General features: G+C 41.9%; 1 protein-coding gene and 1 long non-coding RNA gene across 2 annotated transcripts in view; one reads left to right on the forward strand and one right to left on the reverse strand.

Annotated features, from left to right (window-relative positions):
• FIG4 (FIG4 phosphoinositide 5-phosphatase) overlaps positions 1-10,649 on the forward strand; it is a 124,818-nt gene extending 114,169 nt beyond the window's left edge. Inside the window, exon 23 of the mRNA XM_006205650.4 lies at positions 10,296-10,649. Coding sequence (XP_006205712.1) covers positions 10,296-10,473 — 178 coding nt within the window. The 3' untranslated portion in view covers positions 10,474-10,649. The remainder of the gene's footprint in view (positions 1-10,295) is intronic.
• LOC140697692 (uncharacterized) overlaps positions 6,591-21,201 on the reverse strand; it is a 157,234-nt gene continuing 142,623 nt past the window's right edge. The window contains exon 4 of the long non-coding RNA XR_012074919.1: positions 6,591-7,763. This is a non-coding gene — a long non-coding RNA (uncharacterized lncRNA). The remainder of the gene's footprint in view (positions 7,764-21,201) is intronic.

Raw genomic sequence — 21,201 nt, forward strand, 5'->3', positions numbered from 1 at the left:
AATATTCTCAGACTTTTTGGATGCGACACTATGTTGGGGGGGAAAATGGAATACAGATGGTCCCGAACTTACAGTGGTTCAAGTTATGATTTTTTTACTTTACTGTGATGTGAAAGCAATATGCATTCAATAGAAACGATACTTTAAATTTTGAATTTTGATCTTTTCCTGGGCTGGTGATGTACAGTATCATATTCTCCTGTGATGCTGGCTCCCACCAGACAAAGGTAGGACAATGTATAAGAATGATAATTGCAGTGGAATGGGACTCATCAAATATGTTTAAATCCATGAGCATATGATGATTTTTGTTTAAAATCTGGTCACTTTAGAAGGATAATAGGGAACCATCTCATTATCTGGAAAACTGGCAAATAGAGGGAAGGAATCAAGCCTATGACTGAATCATATGGGTTGTACCACTGGCTAACCAAATAAGAGATGAGGGGAAAAAACTTTTTAAAAAAGTATGACAACCAAGAAATGATAAAGAATTATTTGGCAGCCCCCAGTGAATTAATGGATCTAGGCACTGCATGTCAATGGCGGTTGAAATCAAAAAAGGAGAAATAGCTCTAGACACTTCGGTCCTCCTGAAGAAACCACACACCACCTGTAGTCTTGTCACAGCAACTGAAGCAGAATCTTACCAAGCCCCTGGATCCAGTTGCTGGCTTGCAGGAAATACCAAGGACCGAGGAACACTTTTGAACTGCATCATGAATATGCAGTCAGCAAAATCCAGACCAAGAGAGACTCTACAACCTGGTTTCTTCAGCAGATACATTGTAAGGAAAAGAACGGAGGGAGAATCTGTAGATTAAAAGGCATATCACACTTTCGGAAGTATAGACTAGGGATGCACATTTGAATGAAAAAACAATTTTTAAGTGCAAAGAAGTGATTACTATAGAAATCAGGTTGATGGCTACTTATGAGGGGGAGGGGGATCCTGGGGGAGATGGAGCATGTAGAAGGGGTTTCTGCATTGGCTGCCAGAATTTCTGTTTCTTGACCCAGTTTGTGTTCACCTTCTAATAATTCTATATATTTATTTTGCGTGGTTTTCTGTTTTATTTTACAGTAAAAAGGTGAAAAGCACTGATAGGTTTAAAGGACAGTAGTTTTTCCATGACAAACACTGGATAAGCATTGTTAGTTTTTTTGTTTTTAACTTACATGTATGGCAGTGTCATAATGGCATTTTAACCAAACATTAACAAGCTTGTAACAGCCTCTAAGGTGTGTATGTATAACAGTATAAAATGGAAAGTCACATTTTAAAAGCAAGATGTTCCAGCTCAAAGAAATGGTAAATATTACAGTACATTGTGTAGATTCATTGGCTTCATTACCCCAAATGCTCATTATACTTTTGTTCCAGTGTCTGCACAATAGAATGGACATGGTGAAAGTGAGGCCACATGGACTCATGTGAAGTACATCACTTTGTAGGAAGTATTGAAATATATATATAATATATACAATATACATTTTCATATATAACATATATTTCACATATAATTTTTCATGTGTTTTGTATGTAATATGTATATTTCACAGATATTACATATGGCCCTTTCCTCCATTTAAAAACATGTGCATATATTAGTATATGTAAGTATAAATAAGTTACATAAAACATTATATCTGTATATGTAGCATATGTGTGTACACATACATATACTTTTTTTCACCTAGTGGATCTGCTGGAAAATGAGTCTTCAAAAGATAGTTTAGCAGCGTTAGACATTCAAATGCATGAATTTCTTTGAGCTATATTAAGGTCATTATGTCCTTTGGTCCAAAAATAACTTTTCTCTGTGTTGATGTGACTTAGACTTATGCATAAAATCCTAACTCGTGAAACCGCAGCATCTTTCTGGCTGGCCTGTCACTGACATGGCTCCTTGACACGTTGAAGGCAGGTAAGAGTTTGAGAAACACACACAAGAGTTTTGCTGTCCTCATGCTCTCTCCATAGCCAAACGACACCTGGCCCTCTCCTATCAAAATCTATAAAGACCTAGTCTGCTGTAAGGAGTGGAGATTCCTTACTGCTGAGCCTTGGCAGGGCCTGCTATACAGACAGGGCTGCCAGCATCTCTGGTCCGCAGGGTTGCACATTTTATATTCCATCATCACATATTTTTCAGTTCCTTCTCATCACCCTTTTTGCTCCTTCTGATGGTGGGTTGTTTAGGGACTGGCATTATTATCATTTTTGCTTCAATGCATTTTATCCTGCCTCAGAAATTTCTAACCTCCCTTCCAGTGCCTCTGCTGGAGGACAGTCCTATCATCACATTGTAATAGCAGCTGTTAAAAGGATTTGGAATTTGGATTTGAAGAAATCAGATTTGTCTGCTATTCTTTGTCATGTTCATTAGCTCTCAATGGCATAACAAGATTGAAAATTCAATTGGACTTTGGGAAAATCATGCATTAGGTTCATAGCATTTTGTGTGTATAATACAGACTTGCTGTCTTTTAGCAGGAATAAATTTATTTTTACCTTGATGAGTTTAGAATGTCATCAGCAGCTAATAACATGGTTTTGTTTCCTATTACATGGTTAAGAGCATGCGCCTCTCAAACCTGCCACCTTTACCCTGTGAGCTCATAGATGTCTTCTCACGGACACAAGAAAGTGCCCTTGGGTGAGTAGGTAGCAAATAAAACTGCTCACCCGTATCTCCAACACTGAAACTGACTTGACAGGCTGTATAAAAGCGAATTACATACACAGAGCCTGATTTCTTGGATCCCAGGATGTAGGGACATGTTTTGCCTTTTGTTGTTTTCTTAGAGGTGCCTTGAAGATTGATACACTCCTCTTGATGTCAGCCCATTTAGTGAATTTGTTAATCTCTCTGACTCACTGTCTTCTCACCTCTAAAGGGGGATTAGAAGGCACTGCTCCTGCCTCACCCTGGTTTTTTGAGCTGCTTTGATAGCTTTGCCCCCACTCCCAGAAGGCACCTCAGCTTCCCCTCAGTGCCCTTGTCCACCTTATGGGTTAGCTGAGGAAAGGAATTTAAAAGCTGGGCTTCTGTTGGGAAATCCTACCTCCCTATCGTCCAGGGTGATCCAAATCACACTACACTCAGGCTCTGAATTTAGAAATCCAAGGTAAAAGCATCCTCCTTAACCAGACGTCATTCATTCATTCAGTGAATAATTACTGAGCGCTGACTATATGCCAGGTACTCTTCTGGGCACTGGGGATAAAGAGGTAATGGAGATGAATGTCACATCCCAATAAGCATATAAACAGATAGATAAAAGACCCGATAGTGTTAAGTGGTTTGCAGAGCCATATTAGAGTAATGGGTTTAGAAAGACACAGATACTCAGTTTCTGAGGGAAAAAGTAACAGGAAAGAGGTTCTAGAACAGTCTGTCCAACTGAACTTTCTGTGATGATGGAAGCAATCTGCACCGCACTGCCCAGTACAGTATCCATTAGCAGCATGTGTTTCTCAGGAACTTGAAGTGTGGCTAATGCTACTGAGGAACTCATTTTAAATTTTGTTTAATTTTAATTAATTTAAATATAAATTTAAATTGCCACATGCAGCTAATGGCTACCGTTTTGGACAAGCGCAGTTTGAGAGCTGCTTTCTGGACTTCAGTGTCTATCCTTGTGCACAGAAGATGAGTAATATGCAGCATTATCTTGAGTTTTAAACACAAAGAAGCAAACACAGTCTCACTGTATTATCTTGGTAGAACAGACTCGTGACTAATCCTCAGTGTATGAGTACTTTGATGGAAAGATACAAGCAACCTAATAAGGGGACTAAAGAGCAGCAATGGACGGTCACCAAAAAATGTTAGAATGGCATCCACAAACTGAGGGCTAAAGGCTCTGCACAATGTCAAAAGCTAGAACGAGAAAATCATCACACGGCAACGTGTTTTGTAGTGCCCCGCCCCCGCCAGTTAGGTGATAGGAGCTCTTATTTCCTGATAGAAATTACAAAGCTAGCAGAAGACACAGTCATCTTCAGGGCCAGTGCTATGAAGACATCTGCTGAGGTTTTGCCCCACCGAGACCAGAGCCTCTGATCAGTTTTGATCCTGCACTAGTTACTTTTCTACCAGAAAGCAGAGAAAAGTAATGAGGGAAGTGACCCCACGTTGACCATCATCTGCAGGTGAGGCTGCTGGTCAAGGTCTTCCAGATGGGCCCCTTCAGCTGTAATATCCTTTTGATTCTGTCACTCAGTCGTGAACCAACAGAATCATTTAGTGATTTGAAAACAGCAACCTTGGGGAGAAAACTTGGAGTTCGTGGTAGCAACAGAAGGGATCACTGAGAAGAGAAATGCATCCGGGGACTAGAATCATTACTAAATTTTCTGGAAATGCCCAGTGGGGTTTGATGTGTGCCAAAACGCTCATCATAGGAAAAGTGTATAATTTTAACATACAGAGAAGTATCACATGTAAAATTACTGAAACTATACAAATATTGTCTAGTTGTTCTGTCAGCAACCACAAATCATCATGACATTACTAAGTTCAGAAGACATTTCAGTCTGGTCAATTAAATATTCTCTTGTCAAAGCTGCATATGCTTATTGGGTACTCACTATGTGTTAAGTCATGACTCAAACATTAGTCATGCATCCAAGTGTGAGATACCCTTATTATAGGACATGGTCATATTATAACCAAACCAGTAACACCACAGTTAAGAAAGAGCATAAAAGGGCACCAACAGGATCTTCTTTAAAAGCATGTGGTGTGTCTGATGAATTTCTGCTTGAAATGTTGGTTTCTCTTCCATGCATGGGAACTGCAGGTCAGGCTAAGTGCCATCAGCCCTCAGTGTTCAGACACACCAAGCAACACAGGTTAAACAGTCCACAAATGAACTGGCAGATATTCTAAATAAGACTGCAGCATTCCTTGAGGGGAAATACAGAGACCTCCTTGAAGATTGAACTAGGTTTTGTGGGTAAAAAGAAACGAGCCTGCAATTTTGTAACTATAATATTTTATCTCCATGAGATAATAACCTAAAACTTCCCCAACTTGGGAAAGGAAATAGTCACCCAAGTCCAGGAAGCAGAGAGTTCCACACAGGATCAACCCAAAGAGGAGCACAGCAAGACACATAGTAATCAAGTTGACAAAAACTAAGGATAAGGAGAAAATATTAAAATTAGCAAGAAAAAACAAACAACAGATAACATACAAAGGAACTCCCATAAGGTTATCAGCTGATTTTTTTCAGCAGAAACTCTACAGGCCAGAAAGGAGGGGCACGCTATATTTAAAGTGATGAAAGGGAAAAATTTACAACCAAGAATACTCTATCCAGCAAGGCTCTCATTCAGATTTGATAAGAGAAATCAAAAGCTTGACAACAAAAGCTAAAAGAATTCAGTCCCACCAAACCAGCTTTACAACAAACTTTAAAGGAACTTCTCTAGTCATCAAACCATGAGAAAAGAGAACAAAAAGAAAAAACAAGAGGGAAAAAAAAAAGGACCTACAAAAAGATTGCTTTGGCAGTTTGGGGTCTTTTATAGTCCCATATAAATTCTGGGATTGTTTGTTCTTGTTCTGTGAAGAACGTCACGAGTACTTTGACAGGGGTGCATTGGATCTGTAGACTGCTTTGGTAGTACAGCCATTTTGATAATGTTGATTCTTCCAATCCAAGAGCACAAGATATCTTTCCATTTCTTTGCATCATCTTCGATTTCCTTCATTAATGTTTTAGTTTTCAGAGTATAGGTAACCTTTTTGTTTAAATTTATTTCTAGATATTTTGTTGTTTTTGATGATATGGAAATGTTTATGCCAGTTATAAAATTCTGGTTTTTGAAGTGTAAAGAAAAAAAAAGTGAATGAAGGGCCACAAATGGCAAAATACCTTTCTTTCTTATGGGCGAGTTGTATTCCATTACATACATATGCTGCATCTTCTTTATCCATTCATCTATTAATGTGCACTTAGGATGCTTCCATATCTTGGCAATTATAAAGAATAGCAGGGTGTATGTATCTTCTTGAATTAATTCTTACTTTGTGGTTGGCTATATTCCTTTGATAACTATGTAAGTTTATAAACCTAAAGCTCTAAACGTTCTTAGAAACAATGAACAGTACATGTATGTAAATTTTTTAAAAATATATGCAGTAAAAAAATATTTTTATTCCAAAAAGACTACTAACATTTGAGTTAAGGGCAGTAAGTCTTATCCCTTTGAAGACTGTGGGGAGAAGCTGAAAACAAAATTTCTGTTTATGGCCAGAAAAGCAATGTGGAATCATTTTCTTCCCCACCATGGAAGTGGAGTAATAAGCCAGCTTTCTCTACTGGAATGAATAAAAGAACATAGTTTCACAATTTCCACATCATTTAGTGTTTAAACACTGGTCTTTTCATCCAGGAACAGATGCCATCTAAGCTGATAAAAAGACCATTCCATGTAGTGTTGGAAGTATTATGGGGCTTACGTCCGTCTCTTCCCAGTGCTCTCAGAGACAAGGGGCCCTCCAGCAGCCCCTTGTGAGTCTCAGATGTTTTTGTGTTTCTTCCTCACCTTGGAAATGCATAAGCCAATGGGGAAATCAGAGTGTCTCCTCCTTAGGAAATGTAACATTGCTTCTCATCTCCTTACCGTAAAGTGTTAAATGACGCCTTCTCCACATACGGTTAGTTCTAGTACATCACTTAAGAAGAAAGTTCATACTCAGAAATGTTCAGTGCTGTCCACTGACCACAAATAAGATTTTATTTAGCATTTTAGGTACAGTCTGGTTTCCTTAGACCAAAGATTCTCAAACTTTAGCAAGTAGCAAAATCACCTGGAGGGCCCGTTAAAAAACCTTGGCAGGGCCTCATCTCGAGTTTCTAATGCAGCAGGTCTGTGAAAAGGGCCAGAGAATTTATATTTCTAACACGTTCCCAGGCGATGCAAATGTGGCTGGTCTGGGCACCACGTTTACAGAACCACTGCCATGAGACCACGAGTTGCTCACTGTGACTGGCTTCTTGATATCCGAGTACAATGAGGAGGCAAAGGTTTCTTTGTGAAATCCCTTCTTCCTCCTCCTGTTTCTGATTGTGCCAACAGTACTGGGTGTGTCTTAACCGTCTTTCACCCCAAACCAGTAATAAACATTTTAACATTACAATTTTGTTGTTTGATACAGACTTTAGTCTGAATGAAAAGGACGAAGGACTAAAGGGATGGTTGATGCCTTTTCTAACTCCCTGCGTTGTTTTGAAACCACAGTGAGGTGGCGTTGAAGCCCTAAGCCCACCTGCCACTCAGGCTGATACCAGTTAAGGCTGATGCTTGACATTTGCTGTTTACAGTGTTTAGTAATGGTTTTTCACTACTCCTTGGGGCAGTGAAGCAGATGAGTAGGACTTCTGATTGACTTACTGATAAGAAACCCAAAGCTCCGGGGGGAAGTGACTGGTGTGTGCCCCTTCTTGAGTCCTGGCCCTCCCTCACTGGACACTTGCTGGCCCTGCTGCTGCTCCCCTCACAACCAGCCCACTCGTGTGTTGAGCTGAGCCTCTGAAGGATACAGCAGTGACTCGGTGACTCGGATTCTCTTTTTCTCAGCTGTACTGTTTAGTTCCCAGACAGTATCTTCCTCCATCTGTGGACTGTCTGGTGTGATGCCTGCTGGAGAGCTCTTGGTTAATGCACACAGGGGTCCAGGCAAAGGTCCGGCTTCCAAGCACAGAAACCATTAGTCCCACTTTTAAGCTGACTTTAAATGGCTCATCTGTAAAATGAAGGGTATAGAAACTAGACATGTGTAGACAGGGTGGTTCAGGAGGAGCTGTTGTGACTGGTGCTTTGATGACAATCTCTAAAAACACTAGTGGAACCTCCTTTTTAGGGGTTCAGGTTAAAATGGTTTAACCCTGAATATTATCAACCATTAAAGAATTCTAGCAGCTCACTTTGATTTATGTAAATGACTGCAGAGTGGCTATGTTTTTGTGAGGGAAAATTGAGAATAGTTCATATTTTAATCACCCAACTATTCATCATTATAATGTGTTAACCACAGACATAAGAATAACTAACTTGTGTGTTTTGAAGAGAAGCACTGCTGCCAGGCTGGCGCACAAGTTGAGGTTCAGACAGCTCAGGGTTCTTTCACCGGAGTCTCTAATTTTTTTTCCTCTTAGAGTAAATCACTGTATCCTTTGGTTTTTATTTACTTAAATAAGGGTACATTATAAGATTATGTGCAGTTATTAGATTTCATAAATCATTAACCAAATTTGAATTTAAATATGTTACCCTGAGGTCAAAACAGTTGAGGTTGACTTCTGGAAAGAATATTCCACCTCCAATTGTATTTTATTTTAATACAATTTAAAGTAGAATCTCTAGCCAAGACAGGATGTGTTAGTGTTCTAGATCAAGGCAAAGTACAGTGAGCTACCTTGACTGTTTTCTAGAAGAGTAAGAAAGTCCAGTCCTATGAGGATGGAGGGTATTGCTGTACAACTCCCGTCTCCCTTTGTGGCCACTCACTGCACCTCCTAGTGTCCCACAAAATGTTGACACTGCAAGTACAGACCTAGCTGGGCCCAAGGTTCACTTCTGCTTCTGACTGCAGGGAATCTCCCCCAGCTCACCGAACAGCCAGGCATCCAGCACGCCTCTCTGTTCCTCTGGTCTGTATGTGAGCAAGGTCCCAGCCAAACAGAACACGCTCTCCAGATCTCTTCTCTGTGTTATCTTGCTGCCCTGATGTGGAGACCCCACCCGTCCCCCGCAGGTGCAGCCTGGGCTAAGCAGTGGGGTGTGCTCCGCAGTAGTGAACTTATTTACCCCGCAGCCCCTCACCAGGCCTCGCTTACCATCCTCGTCTACCAGCGGCCTCTTCTCAACCTTCCACACACACTCTGCAGCACACCTGACTTGATGGTTGACTTATTCCTGGGGGGCCTGCCCCCAGCCAAGGATGTAATAATTAGCAGGTGCTCACACTGCTAGGCGTTGAGGGTTGTCAGGCACCCAGCTACATCTTGTCAAGGCCTTTTTTTTGGAGACAGCACCTTCCCCCAACAGTGGATGAAAATTTTAAGCACTATAGTAGGCTCAGTGGGGCCACAACAGAGGGATATTTTTTAAATTAATTTATTTTTATTGAAATATAGTCAATTTACAATGTTTTGCTAATTTCTGGTGTGCAGCATAGTGATTCAGTTATACATATATATTCCTTTCCATTCTGTTTTTCATTATAGGTCATTACACGGTATTGAATAGTTGCCCATGCTATACAGTAGGACCTTGCTGTTTACCTATTTTATGTATATAGTAGTATCTATAAATCTCAAACTCCTGATTAATAAATTGGGATAAATTGGGATTTTTGGAATAGAGAGGTTCTTGGGTGCTTTTCAGATCACCCCAGAAAGGAAGGAAGCTGCGTATTACAGATTTACAATCCCTTGTCCAAAGAGCCTGAGGCGAGATATGTTTCAGAATTCAGAATTATGGGGGTGGTAGCATACACCTTATAAGAACATTAAGAACATCCCCAGCATGGTCTGAGGCCATCCGATAATTAAACGCAGTAATATTCACATTAAGTGGTATGTTTATTGTCAGTATGTTTTACTACCAAATGTACCAAATGAATTTCACTTGGATCAGATTTTGCCAACAAAGTACCATCTTATTACTAAAGCTTTTAGGTTTTCAGAATTGCATATAAGGAATTATGCACTGGTAATTGTTACCAATAGTTCATTTTTACTAAGTACTTACAGTGTGCCAGGGACTATGCTAAGGGAGCATTTTATATATATAAACTCATTTACTCCTGCCAACAACGTGTGAGGTAGGAATTATTAGTATCTCCTACTTCACTGATTCCTACTAAGCCATCCTTAAAAAAAAACAAAACAAAACAAAACAAAAAAAAACCATGGAGCACCTACCGGATGCCAAGGAAAAAGAGCAAGAAGTCTGTAGAGCTCCCACCCAAAGTTACTCCAGTCGTGTGAGGGAGGCAGAGGAGCACACGGGCATGGGCGTTCCTTGGGCTGCCGGAACAGAGGAGGGGTGCCCGCCCAGCCTGTGTGCCAGGGAGTGCTCCCTCGGTCGGTGCTGGTCCTGCTCTGTCCTCCAGGCAGAGGGGGAGCCAGCCACGAGGGGACAGGGAGGTCACTACCACTACCTGTTACTACTGAGTCGACTCATTCAAGGTCAGTGACTCCAGTGCTTTTGAGATCACCAGTCCCTGTGGTCCTCCACTTTCTTTAATGGAGCTCTGTCTTCTCTTTTACAGAACACCCATCTCAGCTTTCTCACTAGACAACATCTATGAAGTTCAGCCTCCAAGAGTGGACAGAAGATCTACAGAGATCTTCCAGGCCCACATCCAGGCCAGTCAAGGTATCATGCAGCCCCTGGGGAAAGAAGACACCTCCATGTACCGAGAATACATCAGAAACCGCTACCTGTGACAAGAGCAGGTCCCCGTGGTGGCCCAGAGAGGGACCAACAGAGCACCATTTACAGATGTTCTGACCTGTTTGTCTCATCTTAAAAAGGTGATTTCCCATCAGTCCTTTACATCAGGTTTTCCCTCTTTGTGTAACTGGTGAATTACAAATCACTGGCATTAAAAAAAATGACTGAATATTCTGCTGTCATTGCGTTTGCTTTATTTCAGAAATACTTTGTTTAGAAATGCAGTCAAAATAGTATCACACCATCACATTAAGATGCTGACAGGTATCAGAGGACCTGCTGTGTGCCAGGCACTGTGGTGGAGTCCAAGAACCACACAGTAACCACAACAGGCCAAAAATGTCCCCTTGTGTGAAATGGAGGCAGAGTATTTTTCTTTGTAGTTCACATTTAAAAAAATTTATTCTGATGGTTTTTATGTTAAACTTTATGTTTTTATTAAAAATTTATTATCTTGAAAGCCCTCGTTCTTAGGAAGTAAATCCTGAAATATTTATAGATAAAGAGACAAGATGTCAACAAAATGCTCTCTGGTGTTTCAGGTAAAAAGAACAAATGATATAGCAAATGCATCAAAATATTAATAGTTGGTGAATCTGGAGAAGAATAAACAAGTTCTTTGAACTACTTTTACAGTTTTTCTGTAAATATGAAATTACATCAAAATGTTAAAATGTGCTACTCTGCGTAGCTTTTGTGCTGAGCAGTTGCATTACATGATTTGCTATTTGGTGTCCAGTCAGGGTTGGCGCACGGCACGTATGGTTTGTTCTCCATATGGTCAAATATGATGTGGATAACTTTCTGCATTTTCTGACAATTTTATGCAAATGATTTGATCTTACTATGTTTTTTCTGACAAATTGTCTCAACTCTCCCTCCTCATAATAAAATGGAGAAGAAAACCAAGCTGTCTAGTGGGAGGAGGAAAACTGATCAACCTAAGTGAACTTTAAGGTGTCGCCAACCCCGAGATTCTGGGAATCTGTGAAAGGTTCTATACTGCAGATAAAAGTTTTAGCCCCTAATTCACAGACAGTTTTGATTGATGCCATCATAAAATCAGAATTAAAGAATAATGAAATAACAGGCAAGAGGAATTCTGGGTGACGCTGTTTGGATGTTGTGGGGCTGCACCCTGAAGGCCTGCCAAGCCGGTACTCACTCAGCTTCAAGGTCAAAGAAAGAGCCTGGACTCAGCTACAGAGACATCAGTGGTTTAATGGAAATGGGAGCTTACAAGTCTGAGACAAGGTCCTGGAGCGACTCCCCACCCTGTACAGCAGACAGCATGCAGGACAAGGCGGAGGTCTTTGCCTCCTGAGGAGGAGGTTACCAATTACAGGGAAAATTGAGGTCAGGTTGAATCATCAGTTACCAGGGAAACTAGCGGAGGGGCATGCCCTTCATGGCCTCTTTGATAAGCTGTCAGGTGGAGATGTTCTAATCTAAAGGCTGGGGTAGGAACAACCATGTAGGAAGGTGAGTCATGTGAGTAGATGTATGTGATGCAGGCGCTGGTCGGGCAGGGGATGCAGAGAGAGCAAGAGAACAGCCAACCTGTGTGGCCTGACCACACACTCCTCCCCTACAAACCCTGCACGACCGTCACAGTCCTGGTCCACCCCTCTTCTGTGATATCCCTGGGGTTGGGTATGTAGGGGGACACTGCAACCAGACACCACAAATTCAGTAGACACCAGCAGCCAAAGAGTATCAAGCGTAAGATACCTAGTATGTTAAGAACAGTCATTCACCAGGATGTGGGCAAAATTTGGAGCCAAGTGCTTACCAGGTCAATGGAAGGGGGAGTCTATGGTGGCAAAGCCATGTCCAGTTGTAAGGAAGGTAAGGCCACCTCACCACTGGTTTTCACAAGCCCAGAGCCACCCCCATGGGAAGGGGAAGGGCTGGCTCTAAAAGATTCCGATGGCCTAGCCAGGAGTCAGCAGTCAGTCCAGGCCTGCCACCCCATGTTATGCTGAGTGACATTAGGGGTGGACCCAGTAGGTCTTTCCAAACACAAATCAGTTAATCCCACTAGTTGGACCCCTGTGTCCAGAAGCCAGCCTATTCCACTCCACACAGCAAGCCCAGGGGCTCATGGGCAGTTGTCATGGCAAAGGGTACGACATGTGATACAGTGACATTTATTAACAGGCCATATTGGCATGAGGGACAGGAAGATGGTCAGTCTTTCCCCCACCATTGTCAGTCATCCCCACGTGGTTGCATCAGCTGGGTCAATTTTTCATGGAAGTCCAGAGGAAGGAGATAGCAGCATTTCACTGTAACCCCAGCAATTAGACTCATTTCACAGTGAGGCCACTGTTGCTGCTCAGTACAGAGATTTCCCTCAGGCTAGGGACAAAATGTAAGACATCTATAACAGGGACAACACGAGAGATCATGACAATTAAGCAAAATACAAGCAGTCACTGCATTCTGAGGTAACACCACACCCGCCTGTGGGTTTTGTCCTGGTCTACAATACAGTTCAGAAAACTCAAGTTTTCAGTAAAATAGGAACACGTCCAAAATCAGGCCCACAATGGCCTCCTAGTTTTACCTTAGCTGTCTGAACCACAGCTACTCCATTTTGATTTTCAAATGCATTCCCCTCCACAATGGCCAAAGCAGATGCACGATGTTTGTTCCACAGGCCACAAAACATGCCACTCCATTCAGTAAAGCTTAAGTTAAACCATGTATAAGCCAGAATAACTTCCCCATAACTCAACATGTGAAGACTTTTCCATCATTTCCCCTTTTAATTGCAAATCTTTTGCTAGACCAAAGTATATGTCCTCTGGAGACAGATGAATGCCACCTGCCTGCCCTGGGTCCAGATCATGTCCCTCGGTGCTAGGCCTCCTTTATATTTGCCTAGTTATCCACATTGGAGGAAAACTGATCCAATATTGTGACCAAGCTCAGAAGTATGTTGATGGGAAAACATTTTAGAGGATATACCTTTTATCAAGTACACCTAATTGTTACACAAGCATTGTATTTGTGCTTTTAGCAGCAGACTTAAAGCAATGTTACATATCATGAGTAGTTATGCTCTGTGACAACTTCACTAGAGAACTCTCCTTCCATCCGGAACATCAGGGCAAAAGTCTCGGTAACACAGTAACTCTTAAATACAGACCTCAGTTGGCAGACCTAGAATTTAATATCCACTGAAACATTTTTCTTTCCAAAATTACCCTCATCTCCACCAAACACAACCCAATCAATACTAATCTGTTTGCAAAATAAGTCTGGTCAGTTGAGTGCAAGGCTCCTCCAAACTGGCTGTGGTGGAACTCCTCAGAAGGAATCTCAGACTGAATTCCTAAAAGGTCTCTCAAAGCCAGGAAAACCATGCCAAAGGCCTACCATCATGCTCCACCTCAGTGAATTCTCTCTTCTAGAGGTCCCCAAAATATCAGGATTCCTGCACATGCCAGGAGACAGTCTTTCCCATTCACCTGATAAGGCTGCTCAGAACCCAAGAGTCTCCAATTTCTGGAGGGATCAGGCAGAGAGAAAAGAAGTGGTTCAATTCTACCCACAGGTGTAGCTTATCAAATTGCTATAAGTCATAACTAAATTGAGGGGAAGGGTTTCCCTATATCTAGCAAACACAGATCAAAACCATCAATATTCCAGACAAAAGCCGTAAAAATTATAACCATATTCACCAGTTCACTCAGTAACCAATCCTTTGTTAACTTTTTATGAAGCCATCAGGTTTTCCACTAGGATTCTTTAATTTCTTACTCAGTTTAGCAATATGATCTGAAATTAATCAGAGACCTTTTGTACTTGTCAAAAAGTCCCTCCTATGAATCTTCTTGAAGAGGAGGCACTTTTTACAAAAGCATCAGAGTGCAACAGTAACTGTCTATAAATGACAGAAGACTTAAAGGCACAGTTCAACCTGATTTAATTGGAATTATGACTGATTATAATCTTAACCCTTAAAAACCTTAATCTCTGGCAAAAACTAAGAAGCAAGCAATTGTGAACCGTTCATCATACCAGCATGTCCTGATTGGAAAACTTACGCTTTAGTCTCCCTCTCCTAAGAAGGCAAAGGTAGGTAAACTTAGACCCACCCAGCAATTAATGTGCCAATATTTTATCTTATTTGAAATGACCTAGATAGTTAATGAATTCTCTTCATTTACTTAGTTTAGTTTAAAGTTACCAAAATCTAGAGAGATTATTTTAGATAGATATTCCCAAAACATAATTATTCCTACAGAGTTTACCTAAAAACTCTCATCTCATTTACATTAAAAGTTTCATCATATCAAGTTATTTTCCTTGCTGATAAATTTGCAAAAGGTATAACAAGGTCTTATTTGTCCTCTAGTAAACCTAGGTACAAAAGCAATATTATACTTAAGATTAATGACTCTAAAGACATATCTACATTAATGAAAGCAACAAGCTTAAGCTAGCTTCAATACCAGATTATTGATTCAGTGCTGAATATTTCTCAGATCCAGTGAACCTGAAATTCACTCTGGCTAGTTTCTTTTATATTTCTGAGAATTTATATAAGCGCTTAATTTTTTTAAGCCAATTAAACAGAACTCATCCACAAACCAAACTTGGCAATGCCATTTGGAAGCAGAGACACATCATATTTATAAAGGTACACAGAGACATACACATATATAGAGAGAGAAATCTCAGTTTTCCTGCTTGAGTTTAAAAACTCCTTTTCTTCCCCGTTTCATCTCAAGGGTCAGATGTTTAAAGTTCCAGAGAGCCCAGGTAAGTCATTTACATCTCAAAGGCATGAGACAAGAATTACCAGTTCCTTCTAGAAAACTGACTTCTTCTAACGGCATATGCAAAAAACAGTTTTAGAACGTCAAGAGTCCGATCTTGGACATTTTTCAGGGATTTTTTTGTTTCTAAATAGCCAATTCAGTTTAAACAAATAACAGTAATAGACAATAGACAATAATATGTATCATTTAGTCACATGCACATGCCTCACTTTCAGAGGAACACGAATCAGCATTCAGGTTAACCTTTGCCTTGGCTGTTAGCTCAGCCTCTGTGATCTTATTATAAAAATCAACCACCAGCCTGATGGAGTCAAAACGGCTTCCCTGATGCTAAGGCAGCTTAAAGCATATACTATGATTGATTAGCTTGTTTTCTTCAAATTCTTTCTAGCTGACTAACCTGTCTTCCCTTCTTCTACTATCGTTTGATTTGCCTCATTGATTACATGGTTAGCAACCCCAACCCTGTGATTTATGCCTCACCCTAAATAATCTGCACCTAAAACCATAAGCTATGTTCCAGGAAGAGGGTCACAGAATGATAACCTTAGGAAAATGATCAGATCTTCCAGAAGCCCCCCAGGATGCCGAATGGATTAGATCAAGATAGGAGAGGTTGTGGGCAGATGACCCTCTGGTGGACCACCTGAAGTTCTCGTGACGCCTAACGAACTCTTGTAAAAAGAGCAATGTTGCTATCACTGCTGCGCTCCGTCCTGTTTACCTATATAATCACCAAGCCCCAACCCCAAGATGGATTCACAGTCTCTAAGGCATTAGACTGCTGTGGCTCCCCTTTGCCCAGCAAAGCAATAAAGCTGCTCTTTTCTTTGCTCCCAAACTTTGCCTCTGAGTTTAAATTCACTTTTCAGGGAGCATAGGCAAATTTTTCAGTAACAAGCCCACAGCTGTGGCCACCACCTTATTGTCTAACTTTATTCCCACTGTAATTGTTGACTAAGCTGCTCCAGGTCTTTGCTTAAAACCCAGCAACCCCCAGCTTTTAAGCGGGAATGTCCTTGCTCACAACTATCTAACCCCGACATTTAGCACGAACGTCCTCCCTTGACACCTGCTAACACCCCCACCCATATTTTTAGCTGGTGTTAACATAAATCTTTAAGTTAAAGGGTCCAGAGATAAGGAAGCTACGAACAAACGAAAAACCAGATTGAACCAGCTGGGACCAAGATGCCAAGAATCTAACCTCCAACAGACCCTGAATCTCATTATACATGATTTTACCACATTGGCATATTAAATGACACACCTACTAGGAGCCACAACCAGACATTAAGGACTCACTGCCTTAAAAAAGCCCTGCCCCCTCCCCAGTAGATGAATGCATATGCCGCCCCATCATCAGCCTCACTCCTCCTTTGTCTTTACTCTTTAAATTAAATCACTCTCACCAGGTGGGCGAGAAGTGGATTTGTGAACTTAGTTCCTGCATCTCCATTCTCTGGCCACTAAATGTAGCTTATGCTGTGTGGATCTTGGCTTCGATTTTGTTATTTGCCTACTGAAACCGAAGGGAAAAAGAACCCTCCCCTGCTAAGGCAGAGAGCCTCGGCTGGGCTAGGGCTGGAGCAGGGTCCCCAGTTCTTAATTCAGTAACATAATGTTGGCCGGTAGCTCCGCAACGGCCTTCGGGGTGCCCATGAGTTCTCCGCACCGTCTTGGCGGCCCCCACTCATCAAGGGCAGTCACCACAGGGCCCGCATACTAGTGGACGGCCCAGCAACTTTCCATTCTCCGTCCTTATTTCCCGACCTGAGTTCAAGGGAGTCTCCGTCTCCTGGCTGCTCCGCCAACAGTTGGGCTGCACCCCGCAGGCCCGCCAGGCCTGTACCCGCCCAGCTCCAAGACCACAGAAAGAGCCGAGTCAGTGACAGAGACATCAATGGTTTAAGAGAAAGGGGGAACTTACACGTCTGAAGCAGGGTTCCGGAGTGGCTTCCCACGGTGTGAAGAGGACTGAGGGCAGGGAGCAGGGCCCCGGCAGTCTTCACTCCGGGAGGGGGGGTGGGGTTAGTGGTTATGGGAGAATTGACTTCAGGTTGGCTCATTAGTTACCAGGGAAACTAGCAGAGGGGAATGCCCCTCACCGCCTCTTTGATAAGCTATCAGGTGGAGATGTTAGAATAATCACTAGCTGGGGTGGGGACAAGTGTGTAGGAAGGTCAGTCCTGCGAACAGGTGTAGGTGAAGCAGGAGCTGGTTGAGGAGGGGATGCATAGAGAGCAAGAGAACAGCCAGCTTGGCCTGATCACACAGCTGTCTACCACAATAGCTTGCTGCTATGCTGTGAGAGCTCACCTCAGTCTTCCCAAATCCAACAGTACTCCCAAGTTGCTGGGGAGAGGTCAGGTGATAGATCAAACATGGATTTTTTTTTAAATTTATGTTTAACATGGCTTCTTGGGGGTCCATCTCCTTATGATAACAATGGAGTCTGCGAAGATCTGGAACCCAGGTCTTCTTTCATAACCTTTTCCAGCTGTAAAGTAAGGATAACATCCCTGCTTTGTTGGTGTGCTGTGAAGTTTAGAGATAATGTGTGTAAAACAGGCAGCCGTGGTTCCTGGCACGTCCGCGGTGCTCAGGGAATGGACAGTTGCTGCTGACACAGCAGTAGTGGATGGCTGGTGGTGGCAGCAGAGATGGTAGTTTTCTATGAACACCCTGGTGTTCTCGATTTAAGACAGCTGCTTGTGTCCTCAGAGATGACAGAATTTTGACATAACAAGATGGTACTGGAACTATTAATTTTATGATTAGTTCAGGTTTTTTCAACTTTAGGCGTACAAGGAAAACCTTAGCAAAGCAGATGTAACATTTAACCTCTAGAAAGCCCAAGGAGCATGTAGATGAAGTGAATGTGTACATGAAAGCGCTAAAAAGCTAACACGTGATAGAAAGTATAGGGGCTGCTCTAATTTTCAGGCCCAAAGGGAAGAAATATGAAGTGGTTAAGAGCATGAGCTGCAACCCCCATCACTTTCAAGTCGCTATGGGGGCTCTGAACAATCACTCAGTGTCTCTAAGCCTCAATTTTCTCATCTGATCTAGAGAGTTGTTGAAAGAAGTAATACCTACAAAGCACTGGGCATGGCATCTATCACGTAGTAAATATGTGCTAAATGTCGGCTTAAAAAGATCCCTGGTAACGTGTAATCAGCACCACTTGCTAACCTGATGCCTGAGCGTCATCCCAAACCAAGGCCATGTACCCACCCAGCATGCCCTAGTCACAGAGTTTGAGCTTAGACTTTGTGGGTCCAAACTGAAATTATTTTACATGAAATCCTTTTCTCCATAGAAAAATGACTCCTCTCAGAATTCAAATGGACTTTGTTCTTCACTTGTATGCAAATAAATTAGTTGCCACTTGAAAATGAGATTCCAACTTTAGCTCTACAGTGGGGAGTCTGAAAATCACCCTGTGTCTTCTTATGTTTCACAGTAAAGCCTTTTCCCCCAAGTCAGTGAGTTTTCTCCTCCCTAGAATTTACCAGAGGCCGAGTCAGAAGTGTTTTCTCCCCTTGGGAAACAACGTGCCTCCCAGTTGTCCTCACATGTGCCTTTGGGGTTGGCTGCTCAGAATGAAATTGCTAGAGTGGGCAGAGAAGGCGCAGCTGGCTTCACGACCCAAACACGTTTTGAAATCACGTTTTGCTCTTTTCAAATCAGTTTAAAGCTACATTCCCTTTTACTGGTTGGCCCCCATAGCATTTTTTGTTATACTGAGATAAGTACGCTTGTCAGAATCTCTGCTCCCTGACAAACAATTAAGCTAACTGATGATTGTTACGGTTAAATAAAGCCTTCATTGAAAGAAGCATGATCTGTTTTACTTCCTTACTGAGACTGAATTCCCTCCCTTTGGAAGAGGTAATGGATTATTTTGGAAGCTGCACGTATTGTGATGTGCACCTAGGTAGGTCAGGTGTCTCTGTCCGCACATGAGCAGCCTTCTTCAATAGACTCTTGAGTCCCCTTGTCATTTTCAGGAGCTGGAGGGCCATTAACTAATAAAGAGCAGTAAGCTATTGTTTAACTCTTGCTACCCACACCCAAAATGTTTTTATGGGTTCATTTCTTTGGTACATTCATCTGAGTGGACTCCCAGGTAGCTGCCATCCAATTGGTAAATTAAAGTGTAGTCTGAATTGATCCTCTGTAGTTGAAGAAGACTTGTATCAAAAAGAAAATTTCAAAATGAAACAACTTGCATTAGTTTATAAAGAAAAGGTCTGGAAAATAGGATCTGCTAAACTAGGCAGCAGCCAAGATGCTGGTCAAATGCAGAAGAAACATGGCATGGCTAATGGGGAGAGGATCAAAGATACTCTTGCCTCAAGGTTAGTTGCAGAAACAAAGCAAGTGCCTCAATCTGCATTTTCTTTGCTGCTAAAAAGCAAGTCTTTCTGGCACTCCCCTAATACAAGCATTCTTTTCTTTTAAAATAGGAATTATATATATAATTTGAAAACTGAGTTTCTTCTCTTCCTTGTCCTTCTCCCCATCCCCCAATCACTGTACTTTAGAAGTGGTTGAGCTGATGATGAAATTGACCATCTGGCCCTGGGGTGGCAGAATATCTACGATGAGCACATCCCCAAAGGTCTCGCACTCAGGGAACAAGGACGGATGTCGTGACATCACCTCTGGCCACAGTGGCTGGATAAAGCTCTGGGTGATTTCCTGTGGGGAGGGAGTGCATGCTTAAATTTGTGAGTCCTCTGGCTTACATTAGAAGATGTTTCTGGAATGAATGGAGGAAGGAGATGTGTGTGTGTGCTGGGCAGCTAGTGTGTGCCTACTGTTTTGTCCAGCATGTCTCTTCTTCAGAGGAGTGCCCGCCCTCCACCCCACCCACCACCATCCCTCCTCTTGCCCCGGAGTCATTAGGTCAGGGCAGGAGAGAAAGAGGAAATCCCACTCCTCCTTTCTTCCTTTACTTGAATTCATTGAGCATCATTTAGTGTGTTTGGAGCCTCTCTAGCTTGTGGAGTTTAATGAGTTAAGGGAGAGGAAGACTGTTTCTTGCCCTGAGGAGACTGAAGCCTAAAGGGAAAGACAGATGTGTAAACAACCTCATACAACAGGATTTCTCAAGATCACAGCTCAGCATCAAGCTGTTGGAGCCCCAAGGAGGGTGTAAGTAACTTCTAGGGTAATGAGGACATTTTTCCTGAACTTGGTTTTAAGAGAATGAGTAGGAACTTGACACATCAGGGTCGCAGAGACAGCACTCAAGAGAAGGATGGAAATAAGGAGTACAGCCTATTTGAGGGGCTGGCATGTCATTAGGCATTGCTGGATGTGGGGATGGTGGTGGGAGGAGGGGGAGGAGATGCAAGGGAGAAAGCGGGAAATGAAGATGGAAAGAGATCAGGTGAGATCTGAAGGGCCTGACAGCCTAGCGCAGTGATTCTCAAACTTTTTCTCTCAGAACCTCATTACAATCTTCCAAGTTATTGAAGACCCCAAGAGCTTTTGTACGAGTCAAATCTATCAATATTTATGACATTTAGAAAATTGAAACCGATAACTTCTAAATATGTATGAATTTGTTAAAAAAATCCACTCCATGTTAACATAAACAGCACACTTTCATGAAACAATAACTTTTCTGAAACAAAACCCAGCTATAATAAAACCAGCGCATGTTAGTAAAAATAGCACTGTTTATGAATAGTAGCTTTCCCAAAACAAAATAAATGCCTAAAAAAGACTGGTATTTTTTTACATTTCCAAATCTTTTTAACGTCTACCTAATGGAAGACAGCTGGATTCCCGTTTTCTTCTGAATTCAATCTGTTTTGATATCCTGTTTTGGTTAAAGCTTATGAAGAAAATCGATCCTCATACAGATACGAAGTTGGAAGAAGGAGGAGACTTTTTACATAACTGTGCTATTGT

The sequence above is a fragment of the Vicugna pacos genome, chromosome 8 (assembly GCF_048564905.1).
Source record: "Vicugna pacos chromosome 8, VicPac4, whole genome shotgun sequence".
Lineage (NCBI taxonomy): Eukaryota > Metazoa > Chordata > Mammalia > Artiodactyla > Camelidae > Vicugna > Vicugna pacos.